This window comes from Stenella coeruleoalba (assembly GCF_951394435.1).
Source record: "Stenella coeruleoalba genome assembly, chromosome: 16".
NCBI lineage: Eukaryota > Metazoa > Chordata > Mammalia > Artiodactyla > Delphinidae > Stenella > Stenella coeruleoalba.
The window spans coordinates 77,198,378-77,222,890 of NC_137162.1; the positions used below are offsets into that span (position 1 = coordinate 77,198,378).

General features: G+C 41.7%; 1 protein-coding gene across 4 annotated transcripts in view; it reads right to left on the reverse strand.

Moving 5' to 3' along the window:
• MTR (5-methyltetrahydrofolate-homocysteine methyltransferase) overlaps positions 1–24,513 on the reverse strand; it is a 163,096-nt gene that overhangs the window by 68,156 nt on the left and 70,427 nt on the right. For 3 of the 4 annotated variants that reach the window (XM_079899952.1, XM_079899951.1, XM_079899953.1), the window contains 8 exons: positions 24,089–24,178; positions 22,548–22,700; positions 19,229–19,336; positions 17,807–17,907; positions 9,368–9,435; positions 8,667–8,787; positions 4,533–4,580; positions 223–304 (listed from right to left, as the gene is read on the reverse strand). In XM_079899952.1, coding sequence (XP_079756078.1) covers positions 223–304; positions 4,533–4,580; positions 8,667–8,787; positions 9,368–9,435; positions 17,807–17,907; positions 19,229–19,336; positions 22,548–22,700; positions 24,089–24,178 — 771 coding nt within the window. The remainder of the gene's footprint in view (positions 1–222; positions 305–4,532; positions 4,581–8,666; positions 8,788–9,367; positions 9,436–17,806; positions 17,908–19,228; positions 19,337–22,547; positions 22,701–24,088; positions 24,179–24,513) is intronic. The other variant, XM_079899954.1, reaches the window with a different exon arrangement.

Below are 24,513 nucleotides of genomic sequence, written 5' to 3' on the forward strand. Positions count from 1 at the left end.
ACTCTCAGTGCTTTCTGTTGACCCTTCAGATCAGCTCTAACTCTCAGCGCTCTCTGTTGCCCCTCACAGCAGCTCTATCTCTCAGTGCTCTCTGTCGCCCCTTCACAGCAGCTCTGACTAAATCGCAGCGCTCTCTGTTGCCCCTTCATAGCAGCTCTAACTCTCAGCGCTCTCTGTTTTGCCTTCACAGGAGCTCTGAAACAACGCGAGGCCCACACTTACCACCACCACGCTCTTAGATGCGTCCAGGACGTGGATCACAGGCGCGCTGTATCTTGGGGCTATTTTAACTGCTGTGTGGGTTCTGAAAAGAGGCGTCAGGGAGAAAAACACATCCGTCAGGGCTGACAGTTCCTACACAAGTCTCGTTCAGAACCATTAGAGATAATGTGATTCTACAGTGCCTTCCAGAGAAAGATTTCGAGGTAGTTATAAATATTGAACTCCAAATTTCCCTTGGAAAATGAGAATGACTTTCTCCCCACCCTAAGAGGGGGAAGCCAAGGGGAAAAAGGCATGGATTTTTGGCCCAGACTACAAAGAAACCTAGGAGAAAATGAGAAGGGTGGTGTCCTCAGCTCTCTGTACTAGCAGCCTGTCTGAAGTAAGGGAACGGACCGGCCCAGGCACAGCACTTTGCTGTCATAAAGGTCAAGTGGCGTTTCTTCCTGCCGATGAGCTAGGCCTCCAGCCAGGAGCCCTGGAGAACCAGACACTGGCAGGGGCTACGGGTCACCACTCCCCAGCTGCTGCTCCCTGACCCCGGGAGACAATAACACCTCTCCACCTCAAGCCCACCTTGTACTTGTACAAAGGAGTCTTGGACCGTAAATAAATTCAACACAAAGTAACACAGAGAGGCCAAAGCAACAGTATCTTATCCTAACACTAGCTCAGCCCCAAATCCCTTTTGCCAAACTTGAAAATGTCAGTTCTGAGGAAGAAACACCCTTTAATCCTTAAAATTACCTAATTTTACCACAAAATTGCCCTCTGATTGCTGAATGTTTATAGCAATAGCATAGGCTACACATCTGCTATTTCATTACGGAACATAACATATTAAAGTGAGAACTGAAAATGTATACACCCTACGCTACTGTAGTTAAACCAGGACCCTGAAGCTGGGACAGAAGTGTGAACTTTGCCACAATTCCACATAAAAGGGTGACAACAGTCGTTTCCACAAGATGGACAGTGTTCCCAGTCTTTTCTTCTCCTTCCTTCCCCCTTAATGTAGCAGCAACTTTCCCCAAGTCAGATACTTTCATATTCTTTCCCCTCAACTAAAATGTATTTTCATTTGGAAAGATGTCCAGAATATGCTACTTTATAAGGAAAAACTAAAGTAGCAAAACAGTATGTTTAATACAATTTTATTTTAAAAAGAAACAAAACAGGGCTTCCCTGGTGGCACAGTGGTTAAGAATCTGCCTGCCAATGCAGGGGACACGGATTCGAGCCCCGGTCCGGGAAGATCCCACATGCTGCGGAACAACTAAGCCCATGCACCACAACTACTGAGCCCATATGCCACAAATACTGAAGCCTGCACGCCAAGAGCCCATGCTCCGCAACAAGAGAAGCCACCGCAGTGAGAAGCCCGTGCACCACAACGAAGAGTAGTCCCCGCTCGCCACAAGCAGAGAAACCCTGCACGCAGCAACGAAGACCCAATGCAGCCAAAAATAAACAAAACACTACCACCCTCAATCTGCCCCAACCAATCAACTTGTATATAAGTGTCTGTATATTTAGAAAACACAGAGAAACAGACATCAAAGAGTCAGCACTGGTTATACGGAGGTTAGAACTGGGACTGAAAGTGGGAAGGGAGAGACTAATTTTACTTTCCATTCCTCTGAATTGTCTGACATGTTCTAATAAGTGTGGATTACTGAGGTAATTTTTAAAAACCAAGAGAATATTAAAGGTGCATTATTTGTGTGAGTGTGTTTTTAAGAGGCTTCTAAGGGAAGGCTCTAAAGACTTATTCATAATGAGACAGACAAGGCCTCTAACATTTCACCTGTCCCCTTTCTAAGCATATTTCTGTGCATAAATAGGAAGCAAAGGTCTAAAGCCATAATCCACCAGAACTGGGCTGTGAGATGGAAGTTGAGGCCTAGGCCACTTAGCGCAGGAGATGCCTTCTGGACTGGGAGGCCCACCAGCAGGGGGAGCTGCATCTCGGCCCTGGAGCAGCCTAAAGAACACCACTGCCTCCTCAGGACCCGTTTTGTGCCTATTGTGTGTTTGGGGACCGAAGATTCTGAAAATATCTTGGGTAGTCTATGAGGGAGTGAAGATTTTCAAACAGTAGGAAAAGTTATAAAGAAGATGTTGCTTCCAGTTTCAAAACACAAGTTAGACTCTGTATGCGTCCTCTTCCTCAGATGCTTCCTTAGTAACTAGAGACACACAAATATACCTCAGTCTTTCTTCTGCATGAAGTTCCCCCAGGAAACAATGTTTTAAGCCTGACGTAACTTCAGTGACATATCTTTTAAGGACAGCCAGTAAAATTTACAATGTTTAAATCAATATAATTGATATTTAGTAAGTATCCAAGGGTTCTCAGTGTAATTCTGGCCATTCTCTCTTTGATGATCTTCTGGGAAAGGGAACTGAGAAGAAATGGATGGATTTCATGATCTAAAAAGACAAAACAAAACAAATCAAAGTGCTCCCTTCCAGCGCAAACACTGTCCAAGCTGGATGAGCACAGGTATGAAATTTGAGCTTGCCCAGCTATCAGGGTGCTTCCGGGGACTTCCCTGGCAGTCCAGTGGTTAAGACTCTGCGCTTCCACTGCAGAGGGTGAAGGTTCCATCCCTGGTCGGGGAACTAATATCCCCCATGCCGCGCAGTGCAGCCAAAGTAAACAAACAAACAAAATACCACATCAGGGCTTCCCTGGTGGCGCAGTGGTTGAGAGTCTGCCTGCCGATGCAGGGGACACGGGTTCGTGCCCTGGTCTGGGAAGATCCCACATGCCGCGGAGCGGCTGGGCCCGTGAGCCATGGCCGCTGAGCCTGCGCGTCCGGAGCCTGTGTTCCGCAACGGGAGAGGCCACAACAGTGAGAGGCCCGCGTACCGCAAAATATAAAAATAAAAATACCACATCATTACTTAAAAAACAAAAAAAACAGTGCTTCCAGTTTGACAATGATTCCACTTTTTTCTAAGCTCCCGTTTACACGAACTTCTCCAGCTGAAAGATTTCTTTCTGAAGTCTGAAAAGATGCAAAACAGTAGAAACTCTCCTCCCCTTCCTACGTACCTAGGGCAAAGGGCTAAACGCTGAGGCTGAATCTCAAATCCATCTCTGCTAAGTCACTAGTCAACATTTAGGATTTAATTAGTCACCTCCCACACCAGCCAAATAGGCATGATCATGTTAGCCTTAGAAGATCTTTTTTAACACTCTGAAAAAGAACAAGCACTCCGGGCTTCACTAGTGGCACAGTGGTTGAGAGCCCGCCTGCCGATGCAGGGGACACAGGTTCGTGCCCCAGTCCGGGAGGATCCCACATGCCGCGGAGCGGCTGGGCCCGTGAGCCATGGCCACTGGGCCTGCGCGTCCGGAGCCTGTGCTCCGCAACGGGAGAGGCAACAGTGAGAGGCCCGTGGTACCGCAATAAAAAAAAAAAAAAAAGAACAAGCACTTATTTCATGTCATACCCTATCTCAGAACTAGTGTTTTACATAAATGCAGCATAACCAAAACTTAAAATTTGATGAGAAAAAATGAGAGAAAACGGGAAATAAGGATGGGAAAATTAAGATGGAATCAGGAGGGCTTCCCTGGTGGCGCTGTGGTTAAGAATCCGCCTGCCAGGCTTCCCTGGTGGCGCAGTGGTTGGGAGTCTGCCTGCCGATGCAGGGGACGCGGGTTCTTGCCCCGGTCTGGGAGGATCCCACATGCCGCGGAGCGGCTGGGCCGGTGAGCCATGGCCGCTGAGCCTGCGTGTCTGGAGCCTGTGCTCCGCAACGGGAGAGGCCAGAACAGTGAGAGGCCCGCGTACCACAAAAAAAAAAAAAAAAAAAAAGAATCCGCCTGCCAATGCAGGGGACACGGTTTCGAGCCCTGGTCCAGGAAGATCCCACATGCCACAGAACAACTAAGCCCTTGCGCCACAACTACTGAGCCTGCGCTCTAGAGCCCTCAAGCCACAAGTACTGAAGCCCGGGAGCCACAACTACTAAAGCCCGCACGCCTAGAGCCTGTGCTCCACAACAAGAGAAGCCACTGCAATGAGAAGCCCACACACCGCAACGAAGAGTAGGCCCCGCTCGCTGCAACTAGTAAAAAGCCCGCACACAGCAACAAAGATCCAACGCAGCCAAAAATAATAAATAAATTGAATAAATAAATTTATTTTAAAAAAAGATGGAATCAGGAGTGAGATTAGCATGTAAAATTCATTCTTTGAAATCCTATACAGAGGAAAATATTATCAGTTATGTAATTCAGCACCTTACCTCACAGCAGTTAAAAAAAAAAAACAACAGAAAACTCAGAAAATTACCTCCAGCTTTGAGCAATGTGACTTCCTGTTGAATTCTCCAAGTTTAAACTACACAAAAGATAATTGAAAAAGACACTTTGCAGTTATTGGCTTTAAACCAGTTAAAAATTGAGAGCTAACTGCCAGACTTGTGCCCTTGAGAAGTTCTGTAGCTAAAAGGGCCAGATTTCCATTAAAGTCATTTCTAGTTTGTGATACAAAACCATCTGTATTACAGACAGGAGAAAATTCAGTTTTCTAGTCTCTTATAGCTACAGGTTAAAAAGGGCCATTCCAAACAGATTTCTACCCACATATGACCCCAAATCTGTATAACCCTTTCAGCCTCTCCAAGGATCTATCCTCAAGCCTCATTTCGTGTCTTGGGGGTACAGTTCTAATTCTCTCACGCTACCTACCTCAGGCCCCTGAGGTTTGGAAAAGCCATGCTGCTATTCCCCTCACAGATCTGCTTTCATGAGAATTTGGAAGTCCTGAGCCTCCATTTGATCAAAAACAGCAAAGGAAAGAACTGGGCCTCTGCTGAGCCCTCCACAGGTCTGTAGGAGGTGACGATAAGCGTTCTCAGATGACTTCTGAGACATTCAAACTCCCAAATGCTTTCTAGCAAAGCTGACTCTCCTAGGGTAGAAGCCTTCTTACACAGATGCGAAAAGCACTAACCATAAAGAGATCGATAAATCAGACTTCATGAAAATGAAGAACTTTTGTTACCCAAAATACCACTAAGACAGCAAAAGGTAAGCCATATTGGAAAACTCTATTTGCAATACATATTTCTGATAAAGAGTCTTGTTTCCAATATAAAGAATGCATACAAATCAGTAAAAGAATAAAAAGGGCAGAATACCTAATTAAAAAAAAAAGATTTAAAAAGCATATCCAAGTGGTCAATATACACATGAAAAGGTACTCAACATCATTAGTCAGTAGAGAAATACAAATGAAGACCTTAGCAAGATATTGTTACGCACACACTAAAATGGATAAAACTGAAAAGGATGTGGAATAATTGGAAATATCTTAATTGCCGGTGGGAGTATAAATTAATAAAATCACTTTAGAAAAAATATCTAATGCCGATGACCATATGCATATTCTGTGACCCAGCAAGTCTGCTTCAGGGCAGAAACACATACATAGCAGCATTCTGTGTAATAGCCCCAAACTGGAAAAACCCAAATGTCCACCAACACTAGCATGGATAAATAAGCCAGAGGGCATAATACAATGCAATATTATACCACAATGGGAAAAAAAACAAAAACGCTACTGTAATAATGAGTTTAGGCCTTAAAGACGTAATGTTGAGCGAGACACAGAAGAATGAATACTACAGTAGGATTCCACTTACACAAAGTTGAAATGCAGACAAAACCAAACTGTGGTGATAGAAGATAGAATGACTAGGTCGGGGGATCCAATGAAGTTCCCAGAGTGTCATTAATGTTCTATTTCTTGATCTGGGGGTTATTACATGGGTGGTTTCATTTTTTAAAAAATTCATCAAGTTGTTTACCTGTGACTTGTGTACTTTTCTACATGAGTGCTATACTTAGCAAAAGTGCTTACTTAAATAAGAGGGCTTGACGAAGCAAGCCTCCAGGTCTGAGACCTCACCCACTGTCACCACTTTAAAATGAAGGCAGAAGGGGGAATTTTACACTGACATTCCTGGAGGCTGCACGAGAATCTGTTTTTCAAAGGCTGCCCTTGCACCACAATGGAGAAGGGGATGGTTACCTGGAAGCATCACTACTGGCTTTTATTTTCTAAATAATTTTTCAGAAACTGCAACAGGCATGGAAGAGAATAGAACCAGAAAAGCTCATCGAGAAACAAACATCAGAGAGTTAAAGAGACCTTGGGAGGTCATGGGATCCAGATTTCTCTCTCCTTGGAGGAACACATTTAGTTTCCCAGATGATGAGAATAGATATTCTACAATAGCACTAAGACTGTGGGTGATTTCTGATATGATTAATTTTAACTTGATATACCAGGTTATAACTGGTATAGAGTCATAGCCATAAGAGTCCTTTATGGCTAAGTTTGCCAATGATGTATCCTGAGAGGTTAGTCATGTTACTTCTGGTTATTTTTTAAGAAACCTCTTTAATCTGGTGGCTCTTACTTGGTAAGAGATACAGTAGAATTAACTATTGGTAACATTCCAACTTGCACAAGTAGCAATATGTGGTTTCCTGGTATTGAATTCCCGAGTGCAGTGTCCACATAAAGTGGTTCTCATTTGGAAACCAGCATCACATTTACATAACTCATAATGCATTTCATTACATCTGCTCATTTAAGTATTTATTTATCCTCTTTTACAACCATGATTTTAAAAGGTCTTTCATTTTGACAATAATCTGTAGATTCCCTTACCATTCTCTTTGCTAAGCTAATGAATATTCACACTATAATCATCAAGTACCCACAACCATGCTCACTGAAACCTCAGTTATCGATGGTTGGTCATATCCCTGGAGAACGATCTGCCAGTATCCTAGTGGGTAAGTCCTTCGGGGAAAAACAAACCTAGTTTTCTAATGTGAGCAACGATAGCCACACTACTGAGTCCTTCAAGTATGAAAAGTAATTAGTGGATACATGACATAGAACCCTGACTATTCATGAACATGGTCCATTCAGGTTATAAATGGAAGGATGGTCAATTTTATGTGCCAATTTGGGTAGGCCATGGTACCCAGTTTTTGGTCAAACAACAATCTAGATGTTTCTGTGAAGGTATTTTTTAGATATGATTAACATTTAAATCAGTAGGCTCTGAGTAAAGCAGATTGTCCTCCGTGTGGGTGGGCCTCATCCAATCAATTAAAGACCTTAAGAGAAAAGGCTGCAGTCGCCAGAGGAAGAAGGCCTTCTGCCTCCAGACTGCCTGTGGACTCAAGATACAACAGCAACTCTTGCCTGGCCTCCAGTCTGCCCATGTTCCCTGTAGATTTCAGACATACCTGCCCCCATATCGCATAAGCCAGTTCCTTAAAATCAATCACTCTCCCTCCCTTCCCCCACACCCCCTGTATAGATACACACACACACACACACACGCACACACCCCTTACTGATCCTGTTTCTGTGGAGATCCCTAATACAAATGGCTTAACATACAGTTGTTTCCAGAGTGAAAGGAACTCTGGAATAGCTTTGTCCCACATCTACTGTATATTGTATCAGAAAAGTAAACTGCATGCTTGTGTGACCATCAAGGTCAATGCTCCTCCTGGGCACTGCTCCCTGCCAAAGTGAACTACATGGGGCATAAGGAATGTGTCATGAGAAATCTAATATCCATGGAACTCTGCTCAACATTACCTAACAACCTAAATGGGAAAAGAATTTGAAAAAGAATGGATCTACGTGTATGTACAACTAAATCACTCTGCTGTACACCTGAAACTAACACAACATTGTTAATCAACTACACTCCAATATAAAATAAAAATTTTTTTAAAGTCTAATACCCATAATTAACATACCTCTCACCAAATATCATTATGATCGTGACCCCAGGAGAAATCCGACAAACTGAATAATAATCATGTGACCGAATTTGAACTTTCTCTTTAAATTATTTGACCCAAAGGTTCCCCAAAGGTCTCTCTTTCAGAAACAACTTCCCAAAGTGATCCTCTGATTCATTCTCTCTAGGTCAGCTTTCTATCTCAACTATTACAAGGTCGGAGTTTCTTCAAGAGAACCTGTAATTATTCAGTCAGATACCTGCTTCAAGACAGAGAGTGGGCTAAAGTTCAAGCAGTGTTTTTGTACCAAAAAACACAGCTTCTCCACTCAGTTTGATTTCAAGAGGATAAGTGTTCGTTAGAAGTCTCAGGAACTGAATGGGAGGTGAGAAGATGAAGGAAAAGAGGACTGCAGGCCAAAGGAATCCAAAAACAGGGAGAGGGGGTAGATGACAGAGGAGTTTCCTGCAGCAGGCCCCCAAATGATTCTGGCTCTCGTGGTGTGAAGGCTGGAAAGTTCATGTATTTATATAATAAGAAGCCAATGCACTATGCATAAGAAAAAAAGTCAGGTTTTATCACTGTTTTTAAATGCTGGCATTTAAGAGAATTTAAGGGAAGCACAAAGCTCAGTAGCATGACTTACCTCGAAGTGGTAGCTCCTCCAATCAACAACGGAATCTTTATAGCTAATCTCTCCATTTCCTTAGCAACGAAAATCATTTCATCCAGGGAAGGAGTGATTAGTCCTGACAGGCCAATTATATCTATTATTTAAAAAAAGAGAAAAAAGGACAGTGAGACGGAGGATGAGAGGAAAAGTATGAAGACTCATTTTCAAAACTTTGTAATAAAGACCACAAGACAGAAGATAAATTCCCAATTTCTAATTCTGAGGCTTCTCTTCTGACTGGGGTTTTCAATTTATTTTTTGCTTTCAGGAGTAAATATGATTTGCAACTTCAAGTTGCAATAATATGCTTGCCACAGTTTCGGGAAGCCGCACAATTGTTAGTTCATGATTTCCCAGACTCCATGTGTCACAGTGTCAGAAGAAACATAAAAGCAACTACACACAGAGGAAAAAAGTCTGATAAAACTGTTCTCTTTGAAGAAGCCTGTGCCCATTCCCCTTCCTCATAGCTAGAGAGGAGTTTCACGGTTACCTGCTCACCCCTTCTGCCTCCATTATGAACGGCAATGACAGCACCCCCAGGAACAGCTAGCACTTGAAGGTCTGAATGTCCCACCATCCCACATGGGCTGGGCCATGGCTATTCACCGACAGACAGACAATGGGAGGAAATGGTATTTACTGAAATGCCCAGGAGCACGGCTGCACAGTACCTGCTTTGTGGTCGAGAGCAGCTTTCAGTATCTTGTCACATGGAGTCATGACTCCTAAGTCAATAACTCTGGGGCACAGAAATGAGATGTGAGAAAATTAATGAGAACCCATTAGGAAAAAGCTAGACAAACATTTTTATTTAGCCATTAAATATTACTCTAACGTAAATTGGAATCACACTGAAAAGCTCACTAAATATCAACCACCAACTCATCGACGACTGTCATTTATTAGGAACTGACCATGGGTCAGGGACTATGCTGAGCTTTTTTAAACACCTTTGCCGACTTAATCCACAGAGCATCTAATCCACCTATTTAAAGTAGACAATTCAATAATTTTTGATAGAGGACACTGTTATTTCCTAAGCTCTGGTAAAATATATATAACACATAATTTGCCATTTTAACCTAAGTACAATTCAGCATCACTAATCAGTCAGTTGCAATGGTGTGCAACCATCACCAGCATTTATTTTCAAAACTCTTTCATCGCCCCAAAAGAAACTCTGCAATCCCTCAGCAACAATCCCTGATCGGCCCGTCCCAGCCCCTGGTAACCTCTACTCTACTTTCTGTCTCTATGAATTTGCCTAGTCTGGGTATTTATATAAGTGGAATCATACATTATTTGTCCTTTTGTGTGTGGCTTATATCACTTAGCATAATGACTTCGGGGATGCTCCACGTTGTAGCCTGTGTCAGAACTTCATTCCTTTTTAAGGCTGAATAATATTCCATTGTATGAATGTGCCACATGGTGTTTATTCATCCACCTGTCAATGGACACCTGGGTTGTTTCCACTATGCTAAGCCTTCTGCATAAACAATCTTGTTTAACCCTCACAGGAACTCTGCATGGAAGCACTACCATGGGGCCCATTTTCTGTGGTTTGTTTTCATATTTTACTTCATGCATTTATCCAAATATATACACTGGATGGTTAATACAAATGGCATTATTGCATTAAAGAATATAAATATTTTTATGATGCTTGATTCATATTTTAAACTCGATTTTGAGGCAGGTTTTACCAATTAATACTCTCTATTTTTAAAATTCTTGAAAACATGATTTTTACATTTTAATGAGGAAGAGCCCAGAGAAGTGTGGGCCCAGAAGTTAAGCATCTTGTCCAGTCAAACAACTAATCAGTAGCAGAGCTGAGGTTTGAACCAGGATCTGACACCAAAATCCATCTTCTTAGCCATGTAGGCCAATAAAGATGCTGGGTAAGTTGACTCAATAAATATCAACTGAACAGTATACCCTACATGGAAGCCAACTAGGAGGATAAGCAAGAAGAGGTCAGTTCCTGCACATGAAAAGCTGACGAGAAGGAATCTGGTGACTTAAGTTGAGGGAGAGGGAGACTGAATCAGAGAGCAGGTAACCACGAGAGATGGAGTGAGACTCAAAGGAAGAGCTGACCCTGGGCGGGCACATGAGAAGGGGGATGCAACTGGGCAAAGGAAGCCTGGAGCCTGTTACGCTCAGAGGACAGAGTAACACCAAGGAACTGTAACTCAGGGAGGAGACAGCTTTCTGGAACTCGGAGAAAATGGGACTTCTGCCCTTGAAAATGTTCTATAAACTACTCTTCTAGATTTAGAGAGTACACGGAATGTCAGTCATTTTGACAATTTAATTTGATCATAAGTATTTGTTATAAAGATATTTAAAAAATTACAGTACGCGTTTTCACTTGCTTCCTAATGTCAACAATTCTTAAAACTAAATAGGCAAGATAATTTTAAATAAAAAAAAAATCAATGCTTAAGAACTACTACCTGACATCATGTCAGCTGCTAACAGGTGGGTGTAGTTGGACACCAGGGGCAGGAAGGGGCCTTGCTTCTCACTATATACCTTCTCATACGGTTAGATTTTTTAGTTTGTTGCCATATTACTTAAATTAAAAAAAAATAAACTAGCGTATATGGAATCCTCAGTTAAGTACACAATTTCAAATCAATGCTAACTCTATTCAGGTCTGTTAGCACTAAGCCAGTAGAGAACAAATGCTGTAAGTGTTGATGATGGGGCCTGCAGGTTATAACAGGGGCAAGGTGGAACCCTTTTTTTTTTTTTTTAGCACATTGCACTCAGTCTGGCAACTAGATTTGTTAAACTGTGACTAAATACAGCTTATAAAACTAAGCAAAATAGCATATTGCTTTTATATCAAGATAAAGAGGCATGTATTTCAAAGCTGACTGCTTTCAGCATTGCATATATTTTAAAAATTCAATTAAAAATCATCAGTATGATGGCAAGAATCATCTTGCTCTCAATTCTTTTTCTTGTTTTAGGCACTGTATCGTTCAGGAACATCGTGTGATGCTTGCTTTTGTTTGAGGAAAACTAAGGAGACCTCGTGGCCGGACAGAAATGGAGGAAGGAGAAAGCTGTAGGGAGTAAGGTCAGAGGGGGAGAAGAGGGCATCATTTTTTCTTTTTTAAATTTTTATTATTTATTTATTTTTGGCCACGTTGAGTCTTCGTTGCTGCGTGCGGGCTTTCTCTAGGTGCGGCGAGCAGGGGCTACTCTTCGTTGCAGCGTGTGGGCTTCACATTGCAGTGGCTTCTCTTGTTGCGGAGCACGGGCTCTAGGTGCACGGGCTTCAGTAGTTGTGGCAAGTGGGCTCAGTAGTTGTGGTTCGCGGGCTCTAGAGCACAGGCTCAGTAGTTGTGGCCCACAGGCTTAGTTGCTCCACAGCAAATGTGACCTTCCTGGACCAGGGCTCAAACCTGTGTCCCCTGCATGGGCAGACAGATTCTTAACCACTGCACCACCAGGGAAGCCCCGTAGAGGGCATCTTAATGGCAGCGATTAGTTCTTCAAAATATTGTTTCTTTAGCTATCCAAATGGAGCCCTTAGGTAGTCATCTGGATAGGTAAGCCTAGAGTCCAGGTGACAGATCCATGCTGGGGATAAAACCTGGGACTTGACAGCATATTAGATGGTGTTAAAAAGTCCTCAGACCGTGTGTAAAAGATGTAGAAAAATAAATTGCCAAAAGCGGGTGGAGGGTGGGGAGAAAGGGGGGAGGGAAGGTGGGGAGAGAGGAGGGGAAGGGGAGGGGAGATGAAAGGGGAGAGGAGCAAGAAAAAAAAGTCATGAGACTGAATGAGATGATCTAAGACTATCTGACCAGACCTACTTTAACCTGATCTGACCTTTATCAAGATCCCAGGTGGTCAGAAGGCACATTACAGTCCGAGAAGCACTAACCTAGGTAGTGAGGACAGACAGAGAAGAGGTCCCAGGGCTGAGCCTCGGAGCACTCCCCCGTTCAGGGGTCACACAGAGAAGGAGAAATCAGCAAGAGAGTGACAACCGGCAGTCAGGCAGGTAAGAAGAGGTCTGGAAACAGTGAGCCAGGGGTCTGGGGTACAAGTTCAACTTCCAACGTATTAGGCTGTCTTAAGAGGTCTTGCTGGGAGACAGTCAAATATATCACTGTTTAGAGGAGCACTTCCCAAAGTTTTCCATGCATAGAAAGTAGTATTTATGGCACTGGGATACAGGAAGGAGGCTGCTCACCACCAGGGACAACCAATCTAGGCCTCGGGTTGTCCCCAGCCCCACCCCAGAAGAAGGGGATCAGTTCCTGAGCATGTGTGAGTTGAGAAATCAGTTTCTGAGCACATGTGAGTTCATTAGAATATGAATTCTAATTCATATTCTGAATTAGAATATGGTGTGACAAGTGCCACAGAGGAGGCATTTACAGTGTGCTGTGGGAGACCATCTAATCTCGGTAACAACTAGAAGCACCCCAGGAGGGTGATTCCAGCTGCATTTTGAAAAAATACGTAGGTATTAGCTGGATGAAGGAAAAAAGAGGGCCACCCAGGCAGAAACTAGTACTATGAACGTCCAGAATCACAAACAGCTGGCCCTGGGGAACCCTGGCTGAAGGAAAGGATCTGAAGCCTGGGTCAATCCCATCCCTGCCTTCCGTGGCAGCTGCCATTCTTCCCACCATCTCTTCCCATTTTCTTTCCCCTTTACTACAACTCCCTGCATCCCCCATATAACTCTCCACCTCCCTTGGCTTTCCCTTGGTTTCCCTTCTGCACTCTGAGCTATACCCAGTGTCTGTAGGCCTCTTATACACATTCTTATATTTTGCCACATGAGAGATTAAAGAAAATAAAAATGATGTTATGGAAAATTTTGTATTTTATAATCATCTTTCTAAAGTGCTTGTAACAGAGCTGTAAATGCAGGCATTTAATTTGAGTTTCTAATACAGAAAAAAAGTAAGCTGCACTAAATGCCTTAGCAAAGGCATCCAATACTATTTAAGAATTCATACAATTTAGAAAATAAATATTGTAATATATAAAGCCCCTTTTACTCTCCAGAAGGAATTAAAATGGAATATAAAGCTAGCTTTGCATCTGCATCCACTTAGGGTGCCTCATATTTACTGTCATGTGAAATGAAGTTAAAGGTGGCAGCTTCTTCTGATCCTGCAATTCACAGGTACCACCACTAGATGGGAGTACCGTACCAGTCTGCAGCCCCTATAAGGTTTCCAAGCTGTGGTTAAGAACAGATAAATGGATAAAGCAGGAGTGATACATGCATACGATGGAACCATAAGAAGCCATAAGAAAGAAGGAAACATGGATGACATGGATGACATGGATGGATGACATGGATGGACTATGAGGGCATTATGCTAAGTGAAATAAGTCAGACAGAGAGAGACAAATACTGTAGGATATGCTTACACAGGAAATCTAAAACAGCTGAACTCATAGAAACAGAGAGTAGGACAGCTGTTACCAGGGGCTGAGGGGTGGGGAAATGGGGAGATGCTGGTCAAGGGTACAAACTTCCAGTTGGAAGATGAATAAGTTCTAGGGATATAATACACAGCACTATGAATGGAGTTAACAATACTGTATGATATACTTGAGAGTGTTAAGAAAGTAGATCTTAATGTGCTCACCATAAACAAGAAATGGTAATTATGTGATGTGATGGAGGTGTTAGCTAACACTATGGTGGTGATCATACTGCAATATATAAGTGTATCAAATCAACGTTTTACACCTTAAACAATGTTATATGTCAATTATATCTCAATTAAGCTAGAAAACGACAGACAGACACAGACAGACACACACACACACAGTTGAAAGCCTCCGAATAATTATAAAGAGAGCATGTTGAGGTGCTAGGAGAAGTCTCTAGTGTGCCCTTGACTTAGATACAGTTGTTTTCCTTACTCAGCTGAAAGCTCTAACATTATACAGTTTCAAAGTGTCCCCTTCTTAGCCATATATTGCGTATTATTTACCCATACTAGACAATTATATTAAGAACCACTGGTTAAAATGAAAATATACCTCATTATCTGTTTCATCAGATCCATATTTTTTAAAGTACTAGATGTATATCTAATTTTAACATTTCTGTTAATATATCCTACTTTTTCTTACCCAGTTAAACAGTGTGCATTATCTGTTGCATGGGGAAAGTCCACATTTGTCTCTTTATATAATTATTATTAAAGAGTATATCTAAAATCAACTTTCATGTAATCAAATATCTGATCAAAAATGTTTTTAAGTATTCTAAATTATTTCTTCAGAGGAATTTAACTAGCATATTAATATTATACATTACAGTTAAAGTTGTTTATAACTGGAATAAATACTGGAAGCTAAACTGACATAACATAGAATCCCGACTTTTGGATTCAGAAGCCCTGAGTACAGCCTGCCACTTGCTAGCTGTGTAAAATGAGAAATACAATAATTGAGGCAGGCAAAGCAGGATCAAAACCATAAAAAGAATGAACAAAAAGAAAGAAAGAAAGAGGGAGGGAGGGAGGGAGGAAGGAAGGAAGGAATCAGGAAAAGAATACCAAAAAACAAAGAAAAAGAAAAATCAGTTATATAAAAGCACTATATAAATTGTGAAGCAGAAAACAAATGTTAGGTATTAATAAACTCTTGGTGGACACATCCCCAGAACCATTTAAATTCTCAAATCTGCAAATTCTATTGCATCATCCCCATACAAAATGTGTTTTCTGTCTAGACAGAACTACCACTTTCAGTCCTCTTTACTTCTTTTTTCCCCCACAAAGAACATGTCTCTTCATGAGATTTACTGCATCAACGACAAAGAACCAGGAATGAGAAAGTTGCATTAATATCTGGTACTGGATGGTTTGCTAGACTCACTCACTAGCTGGGTGATTCACCCAGGCATCAGCTGGAACATGGATACCCAGCAAAAGCATACATTTAACTATATAAAGCAGCTATCAGGGGCACCTGTCTACTAGCTGATGTCATAACATTAAACCCACCAGTGCCAAGAGTCTATGTGTTATAAGACATAAGACCCAAAGGAGTGTTTGACCTGATAGAAAAAGTTTGCACATTAACTTTTCTTTTTTTTTTTTTGCAAAAAGAATAGAATTTCATCAGAAGACGTTTCTCCAGTTACTCCAGATAAGTGGCCCCCAGTGCACAAGCCAGAGGAACTGGGTATGCTGGTCACAGTTTTCCCTGGCCTCTTTTTTTTTTTTGACTGCTTTGGTCTTCGTTGCTGCACGCGGGCTTTCTCTAGATGCGGCGAGCGGGGGCTACTCTTCGTTGCGGTGAGCAGGGTTCTCATTGCGGTGGCTTCTCTCATTGCGGAGCACGGGCTCTAGGTGCGTGGGTTTCAGCAGTTGTGGCTCGTGGGCTCAGTAGTTGTGGCTCGTGGGCTCTAGAGCACAGGTTCAGTAGTTGTGGCGCACAGGCTTAGCTGGTCCGCGGCATGTGGGATCTTCCCGGACCAGGGATCAAACCCATGTCTCCTGCATTGGCAGGCGGATTCTTAACCACTGCGCCACCAAGGAAGTCCCTTAAAATGTTTTAACTGGAGGAAAATACATTCCTGGTATGATTCTCTCAACTACTTGTCCATTTTTCATAATAAAAAATGATAAACACATGACAATGATATCTCAAGAATTGCTGTAGAGAGTTTGTCTACAAATTGCCTTTTCAATAGTTCTTGTCCCACTATCACCACTGAACATGTTCCTGCTTTTTAGCCTGATAAACAGTAACGTTCTTAAATGGAGAAAAGTCAACTCAATCACTTTCGTGTCTCTGATACAATGCATGGTATGTAGTAGATGATCTATAAACATTTATCAGCGTAACTGAACTTGAACTAATTATGATAAATGCAAATAGAAACCAACAACATAGGGTTTGAAAAGATGAGACAACAGAAGAAATGTCAGAGATTTTAGGAAGCAAATACCTCATCCAAATACTTATTTCTCGTCCAAATACTTATCCTATAGGTAAAATCTCATTATAACAACCTCCACTGTATCTCCAGTATTTTTATCTTAAAAAAAATTAATATATTCCAAGAACAATATTCCTCATTTCCAGGACCAGGAGAGAATGCTAAGTCTTTGACAGTGAACAGGCAGCCAAACGGAAGTGCCTGTGAAGACAGTCAGAGGGAAGAAGGTGCCGCCCTCACACTGCTCCTCCATCTCCAGCCTTTCTGAGTGGTTCTTAGCTGCATTTAATTAGCCTTGAACGCAGACATGGATAAATATTTTGAGAGTAGGCGGGGGGCTTAGAGGGTAATTATTATCCGACAGTGGGCAAAGACAACTCCCAGGGAGCCCGGCTGTAGCTGCAGTCAAGTCTCTCTTCTCTACAGAGAAAAACGCACATTGGAAAGAAGTCCATGACTCAGAGACTGTTGGTTGGACATGGGCCAGAGAAGACATTAGTTATATTAGGCTTTTCATTACAAAGAATATGTTGAAATCTGAGCAAAACATGCTCTTACTGTGGGTCATGAGCTCTCACATAGAAATAAATTTGCGCTGAATAATCATTCAACTATAATGAAAGATATAAGAAAGGGATTTTACCTGTATACAACATTCAAAAACTAGCTTCATCAACACCAGGATGCATGCCTGGTTCTGTTCTAAGCAAAGCAAAAAGAACTGTACAGTCAAAGCCTTCTTATAAAACTCTATTTAGCCAAGGTCTTAATAAGATCTTGGCTCTAAAAATCTGGCAGTTCATGGAGAGGAAAACGGAAATATGCTCAATGTCATGGGCCATGGGGTGGGACCCAATGTTCCAGCCTCTGGCCGGAGGTCAAATCCCCAGAGGCCTCTTGTTGTTTTGACACTGCTTGAATAGTTTTTTCTATCTTTTTGTCCTTACTGAACATACAACATTAAATAATTACTAACTTCCTTCATTTGAAAAGGTATGTTCAATGTAGAAAATTTGAAAACACAGTGAAGAAAAAGAAATTAAAAATAATCTCTAACATCTACTGCCCTACCCTGCCCTTCGCACCCAATAAAGAATTACCCTGTTAATGCTTGTACTTTAAATAAGAAAGGGGGTGAAAACGACAGGTCTTAACTCACCTGAAATTATTGCAGCCAAGGACTACTCCAACTATGTTCTTGCCAATGTCGTGCACATCGCCTTTCACGGTAGCCAGCACAATGGTACCTTGGTAAGGGTCCTGGAGAGGAAGCCAAGCAGCTAAGCATCGCTGTGGTCACTTCAGAGCAGATCACCCAGTTCTCCAAAGCCAGACAGGTATCAGCACAGAAAGCAATTCAATACAACCAAGGCAACCTCAAGGATGGACCCGGGGGACTTCCCTGGTGGTCCAGTGGTTAGGACTCCAGGCTTTCAATGCAGGGGGTGGGGGTTTGATCCCTGGTTGGGGAACTAGGATTCCACATGCTGCGTGGCATGGCCAAAAAAAAAAAGAAGATGGACCCAGAAGCCAGGTCCCATGCTCTGTGAGAAGGCGGCTGTAAGCCCCAGCAGCTCAAAGGAAGCCCGCCCAGCTGGTTAGCTCAGGGGGCTTCAACCAAGATCATGCATTCCATCACCTCAAAGGACAGTTTTAGTTCAAATACAAAACAGTCCCATCGCTGAAGATCATATCCTTAACCCCCAAAACCTGTCTGATAAGCATTCACTATTAGCAGTAAAGGGAGAGGAAGGAGCCGGTGAATCGCACGTGTCCTGTCAGAATGGGAAGGACCACAACAGACCAGTGCAGGGGGGCTTCAACACTGTTGGTCCAGACTGGCAGCACTCCCTCCCTCGGAAAAAGGGAGGGAGGAAGGGAGGGAGGAAGGAAGGAAGGAAGGAAGGAAGGAAGGAAGGAAGGAAGGAAGGAAGAAGGAAGGAAGGGAGAAAAGAGAAAAAGAAAAGAAAAAGGCACACAAGGCAAACCGGATTTTTATAAACACTATGCAAGAGCCATTCACAAACTCAGATCAATTTTAGAATTCAGAATCCTAGGGGCCAAAGCTGCCTGAGCTTCACAGGGGGCTAAACAAGGTCAAAAGCTTAATGATTTACTGTGGTGGTATAGCCAACAAGAATGGATCTGAATCCAGAAGTGGTGACAGGAACATGACCAGCACACAGGAAATATTCAGTTAAGAGGTTAAGAGGTTATCCAAAACTAAACAGCATCTCAAGGGTAGGGACCAATCTTTTTTAGCTACAGTGTCGAGCACAGTACCTGGCACGTAGTAGGAGCTTTGTAAATAGTCAGTAGATGAATGAACAAACTGCTTTTGTCTTGAAATCATGGGCTTTGTTTGAAAAATTATGTTCCTATTAAAAATTTCATGAAGCCACATTTATGGGAAAAATCCCAGGGTATTCTGATATTTGGTAAAAGAGCTGGATCATTCCTCCCTTTCATCTTCAATGACAAACACAGCCAAGCCTGATGGCTTAGGTCCCTACCCACACCCCAGTAAGAGTGTGCAGAGCCGATCCCCACAGGGCCCACGGGCTCGGACAAAATGACTCACCTTGTCTTCTATCGTGCCAGGAAGCACTTTGGTTTCTTCTCTCTCTTTTTCCATGAAGGGAATAAGGTGACCCACGGCTTTCTTCATGACCCGAGCTGACTTTATAACCTGGGGTAAATACACAGAGTCAGGCATCTTTACCAGAACACCTGCATGATTGCTACTGGCCACTTGTGAAATTTTAGCACAAATTATTATGCATGCTTTGTCCTCAGCTCAGCCACCCTGGAGTCCACTTATGACAGTGGGTGGGGTAAGGAAGGAGACCCCCGTGAGGAAAGTCAATGAATGAGGTAGAGCAGAAGGAAAATAAGGCTAGAAGCCAAATGTTGCAGTTTCTGTCCTCTGAACTTCTGCACGTTATTTTTTCTCTGCCTAGAAGGCCCTCCATCACATCTCCAAGTTCTATACATCCTTCAGGTGTCAAGCTTCTCCTCCAAGAGCCCCTTGTCAGCCTTTTCTTCTCAGTTCCCACTGTTACAATTCACTTACAATTAAGACTTATGCAAAAAAGGACCTTTTAAAGCTTACAGAATTGGAGAAGAATTTTGCAAACATATACTGGATAAGCGATTAATTTCCAAAATATATAAAGAACTAACACAACTTCATAACAAAAAAACAAATATTCCGATTAAAAAGTGGGCAGAAGAACTAAAAAGACATTTTTCCAAAGAGGATATCAAAATGGCCAGTAGGCATATGAAAAGATGCTCAACACCACTAATCATCAGGGAAATGCTAATCAAAACCACACTGAGCTATCACCTCACACCTGTTAGAATGGCCATCATCAAGATAAGAAACAACAGGTGCTGGTGAAGATGTGGTGAAGAGAGAACTCTTATGCACTGCTAGTGGGAATGTAAATCAGTCCAACTATATGGAAAACGATATGGAGGTTCTTTAAAAAATTAAAAATAGTTCTACCACACGATCCAGCAATTCCACTTCTGGGTATAAACCCAAAGGATATGAAAACAGGATTTTGATAAGATATTTGCACATCCATGTTTATCACAGCATTATTTATAGTAGCCAAGATATGGAAACAACCCAAACGCCCATCAACAGATGAATGGATAAAAAAGATGTGGTACATATATATACAATGGAATATTATTCAGCCATGATAAAAGAGGATATCCTGCCATGTGCAAAAAACACAGATGGACCTTGAGTACATTATACTAAGCAAGATAAATCAGATAGAGACAGATAAGTACTGTGTGATATCACTTACATGCGGAACCTGAAAAAGGCAAACAGGAAAGAAAAAACAAAATAAAACAGAGAGTGAAATGGTGGTTACCAAACGATAGGGGATGGGAAGATAAGACTGATGGTATTTAAGGGTACAAACTTGTAACAAGTAAATAAGCCACAGAGCTCTAACACACAGTATAATGAAATAGACAATGATATGGTACTGTAATGATACAGTGTGATAAAAATTGCTTCAATGGCGATCATATTACAATATGTAAATGTATCACTGTGCACTTTAAATTTACAAAACAAAACATGTCAAATTTATTAAATAGACAAAAAAGAACAGGGTCTTTTATAAAATTCATCAGCGTATGCTAAAATTCATGAGTAGAAGTAGGATGAGAAACAGGATATTTGCATAGTCTCAAAGTTTCTCCCCACAAGTAAATTTACAGTGGAGAAACATAGCAGGCACCATTAACCAAATGATCAAAGTTAACCTCACCAGTAATGAGACACAGCAACATGATGGGCCTCCTGATATGATCCACCGAGAAGGGCACAGCATTATACTGTGTTATTCTTGCCAAAAATGAAAAAACATCAGACAAATTCAAACTGAGGGACAGGCTACCGTTATCAAACTGTACTATACTCTTCAAAAGTCAAGGTTACAAGGAAAGACTCAGGAACTGTTAGAAAAGGCAGGATAAAAGCAATGTGGGGTTGTGGAACACAAAGAGAACAGCAGCGAAAACACTGGTGAAATCTGAACAAGGTCTTTCGTTAACAGTATTATACCAATGCTAACTTCCTGGTTCTGATAACTGTACTATGATCAAGTGAACATGTTAACATTAGGGGAAGAAGTTGAGTGAGGGATACATGGACACTTTAAACTACATCTGCAACTTGTAAGTCTAAAGTTAACTCAAAAATAAAAAGTTAAAATAATAAGTCAACATCATGAAAAATAAAGACTGAGGAACTGCCCCAGACGGGGGGGAGACTAAGACAGGACAACTGAACGCCCTTTATTTTGAGTGTGATTATGGTTTCACAGGTGCAGACATGTTAAAGCTTATCAAACTGCATCCTTTAAATACGTGCAGTTTATTGTATATTAATTATAAAACAATAAAGCTATAAGAAAAGATGAATGCTATGAAGGAAACGGGGGAAATGGGCAATGAATAATTAAATGTAGAATGAGTTTTTAAAAAATCAACTATAATTTTTAAAAAAGTTAAATAAGAAAAAAAAAAAAAAGAACAGGGACTTATTTTTTGTATGCCTCACAGACCATAAGGCTCAACATGATTTATTAACTGATGTGGTCAGTAGCTGCTGTAAGTCAAAATAAGAGTAAGAGTACTGGTTTTACTTGAAATATATCATTTAATGTATATCACTATTTAAAATGGTAATGACCTTTTCAAAATATTCATCCTTAAGGATGAGCACGGGCTGGTCAAATCAAATCTTAATATGATAATTTTACATTAATCTTGGGTTTTATTTTTTTTAATTTAATTTATTTTTATACAGCACGTTCTCATTAGTTATCCATTTTATTAGTGTATACATGTCAATCCCAATCTCCCAATTCACCCCACCACCACCACCACCCCCCCGCCACTTTCCCCCCTTGGTGTCCATACGTTTGTTCTCTACATCTGTGTCTCTATTTCTGCCTTGCAAACTGGTTCATCTGTGGCATTTTTCTAGGTTCCACATATATGCGTTAATATACGGTATTTGTTTTTCTCTATCTGACTTAATGCACTCTGTATAACTTGGGTTTTATTTCAATTTGGGGGTGGAGGAGAGACATGTGTTAGGGTAAGAAGTGATACAGAAGCCCAGAACATGAAGACTAGAATGCTGGGAATATCCAGATGACCTCTAACCTCCACACCAGCCTAGATGGACTTTTCCAGACTACTCCTAAAAATGAATTTAGAGAAAGAATGACCAGAATCACATCTCAATGCCCCTGAGCTCTTGTCAAAATTAAAACCTGAGAAATATACCCAAACTTACCCAAACTTAAAAGATAAAGGCTTTTTCTTTCAATTGTGAAAATTTCCCCCCATCATTTGCCAACCTGAGGTAGAAACATTTTTCCAGCTCCAAAAAGATCACCAACAATTTTCATGCCACTCATCAGTGGCCCTTCAATGATATTCAGAGGTCGGGGATATTTTTCCTGGTTTAATCTGGCTTCCTCAGTATCCTCAATAATGTATTTTTCAATGCCCTATACACACACAAAAAAAATAGGAAAAATATCACAGAAAAAATTGGCTTAAGTTCAAATAGCCAACAAAGAATAAATCATGGAAATACTTACGATTATGAGTTTTGGAATCAGACTGTTCAAACCCTGGTTCCTATCACTAATTTAGACAATTCATTAAACCTCAGTTTCCTTGATTAATATATCACACAGTACCAACCTCATGTGGTTATTCTGAGGATTAAATGAGATAACCCGTGTAAAGTGCTTAGCTGGCTTTATCGATATAAAGTAAATATTGAGTAAAAGTGAAAAATTAGTGACAGAAGGAGTACTAATAAGTTCAAATTCATAATAAAATACACTTTTTTTTCCTAGTGGTTTAACAGGTTATATATTAACAAATATCTCCTGTGAAAACAGTATGTTTTCTCACTGTAATGTTACAGGGCTGGGTGGGGGGAGGAATAACAATGGGCAGGACACTTAGACGAAGTTCAGTCCATGAAGCTTCCACTGACCTGTCCTGCCTTCACTGGTCAGGCCCTAATCCTCCAGCATCCCCAGTTCAAGGATCCTTAGAGGTGGCTGACTAGTTCCACAACCTGAAGTAGGTGAATCTCAAAAGTCCAAGAAATTAAAAATTAAATTCTAGAGGCAAAAAAAGAACTCTGGGGCTTCCCTGGTGGCACAGTGGTTAAGAATCCACCTGCCAATGCAGGGGACACGGGTTCGAGCCCTGGTCTGGGAAGATCCCACATGCCGCAGAGCAACTGAGCCCGTGAGCCACAACTACTGAAGCCTGCGTGCCTAGAGCCCGTGCTCCGCAATGAGAAGCCACTGCAATGAGAAGCCCGCGCACCGAACCAAGAGTAGGCCCCGCTCACCACAACTAGAGAAAACCCATATGCAGCAACAAAAGACCCAACACAGCCAAAATAAATTAATTAATTAAAAAAAAAAAACTCTGAAATTTTCCAGACTCATAAATGAGGAAATTGAAGCCAAGAGATTATTTATTTGGCCTAAAATTCCAATTATAGCAGAAGAGCCAGGATTCGCTTGTTGACCAAACGACAGCAACTTGGTCTCGGACAGCATTTCTCAACCTCGGCATAACTGACAGTTTGGACTGAATAATTCTCTGTGGTGCAGGCCTATCCTGTGCATGTAGGATGGTCAGTTCAGCAGTACCCCTGGCCACTGGATGCCAGTAAAAGCTTCCACCCCCAGGTGGGACAACCAAAAGTATGTCTAGATACTACCAAAAATGCTGGAGGCGGGGGGTGTGGAGGAAAAAATCACCCAGGGTGGTCCAGGGAACCTCCTTTGTCAGCTGCTGTCAGCACCTCCCCTCCAGCCACATCATCAGCCCTCAGGACGAGCCCCAGCCTCCAGCCCACACTCACCTTCACAAGAGCATATGCAAGGCGTTCTTCGATGGGGCCATTCCTCCACTCATCAGTCTGGATGACTTTCTTCCCTCCCTTGCCCTGAGTCTGGATTGAAATTTGGACAGAGAGATAATACAACAGGTCACTTACTCAGCTAATGGGCAGAAACAAACTATGCCTTATTCTTCTTTTACATTTCAAGGCCCTAGTAGAGTACCCAGCATGAATTAAGATCTTGGTAAATGTTTGAGGTAAGGAGAGACGGAAAGAGAGAAGTCTTTTAGGATTTGAACTTTTATTTTTTAAAAAATTTTTTCCTTCCAGTTTTATTAAAATAGAATTGACATACAGCACTGTGTAAGTTTAAGGTATACAGCATAATGAGTTGACTTACATACATCATGAAATGTTTACCACAATAAGTTTAGTGAACATCTATC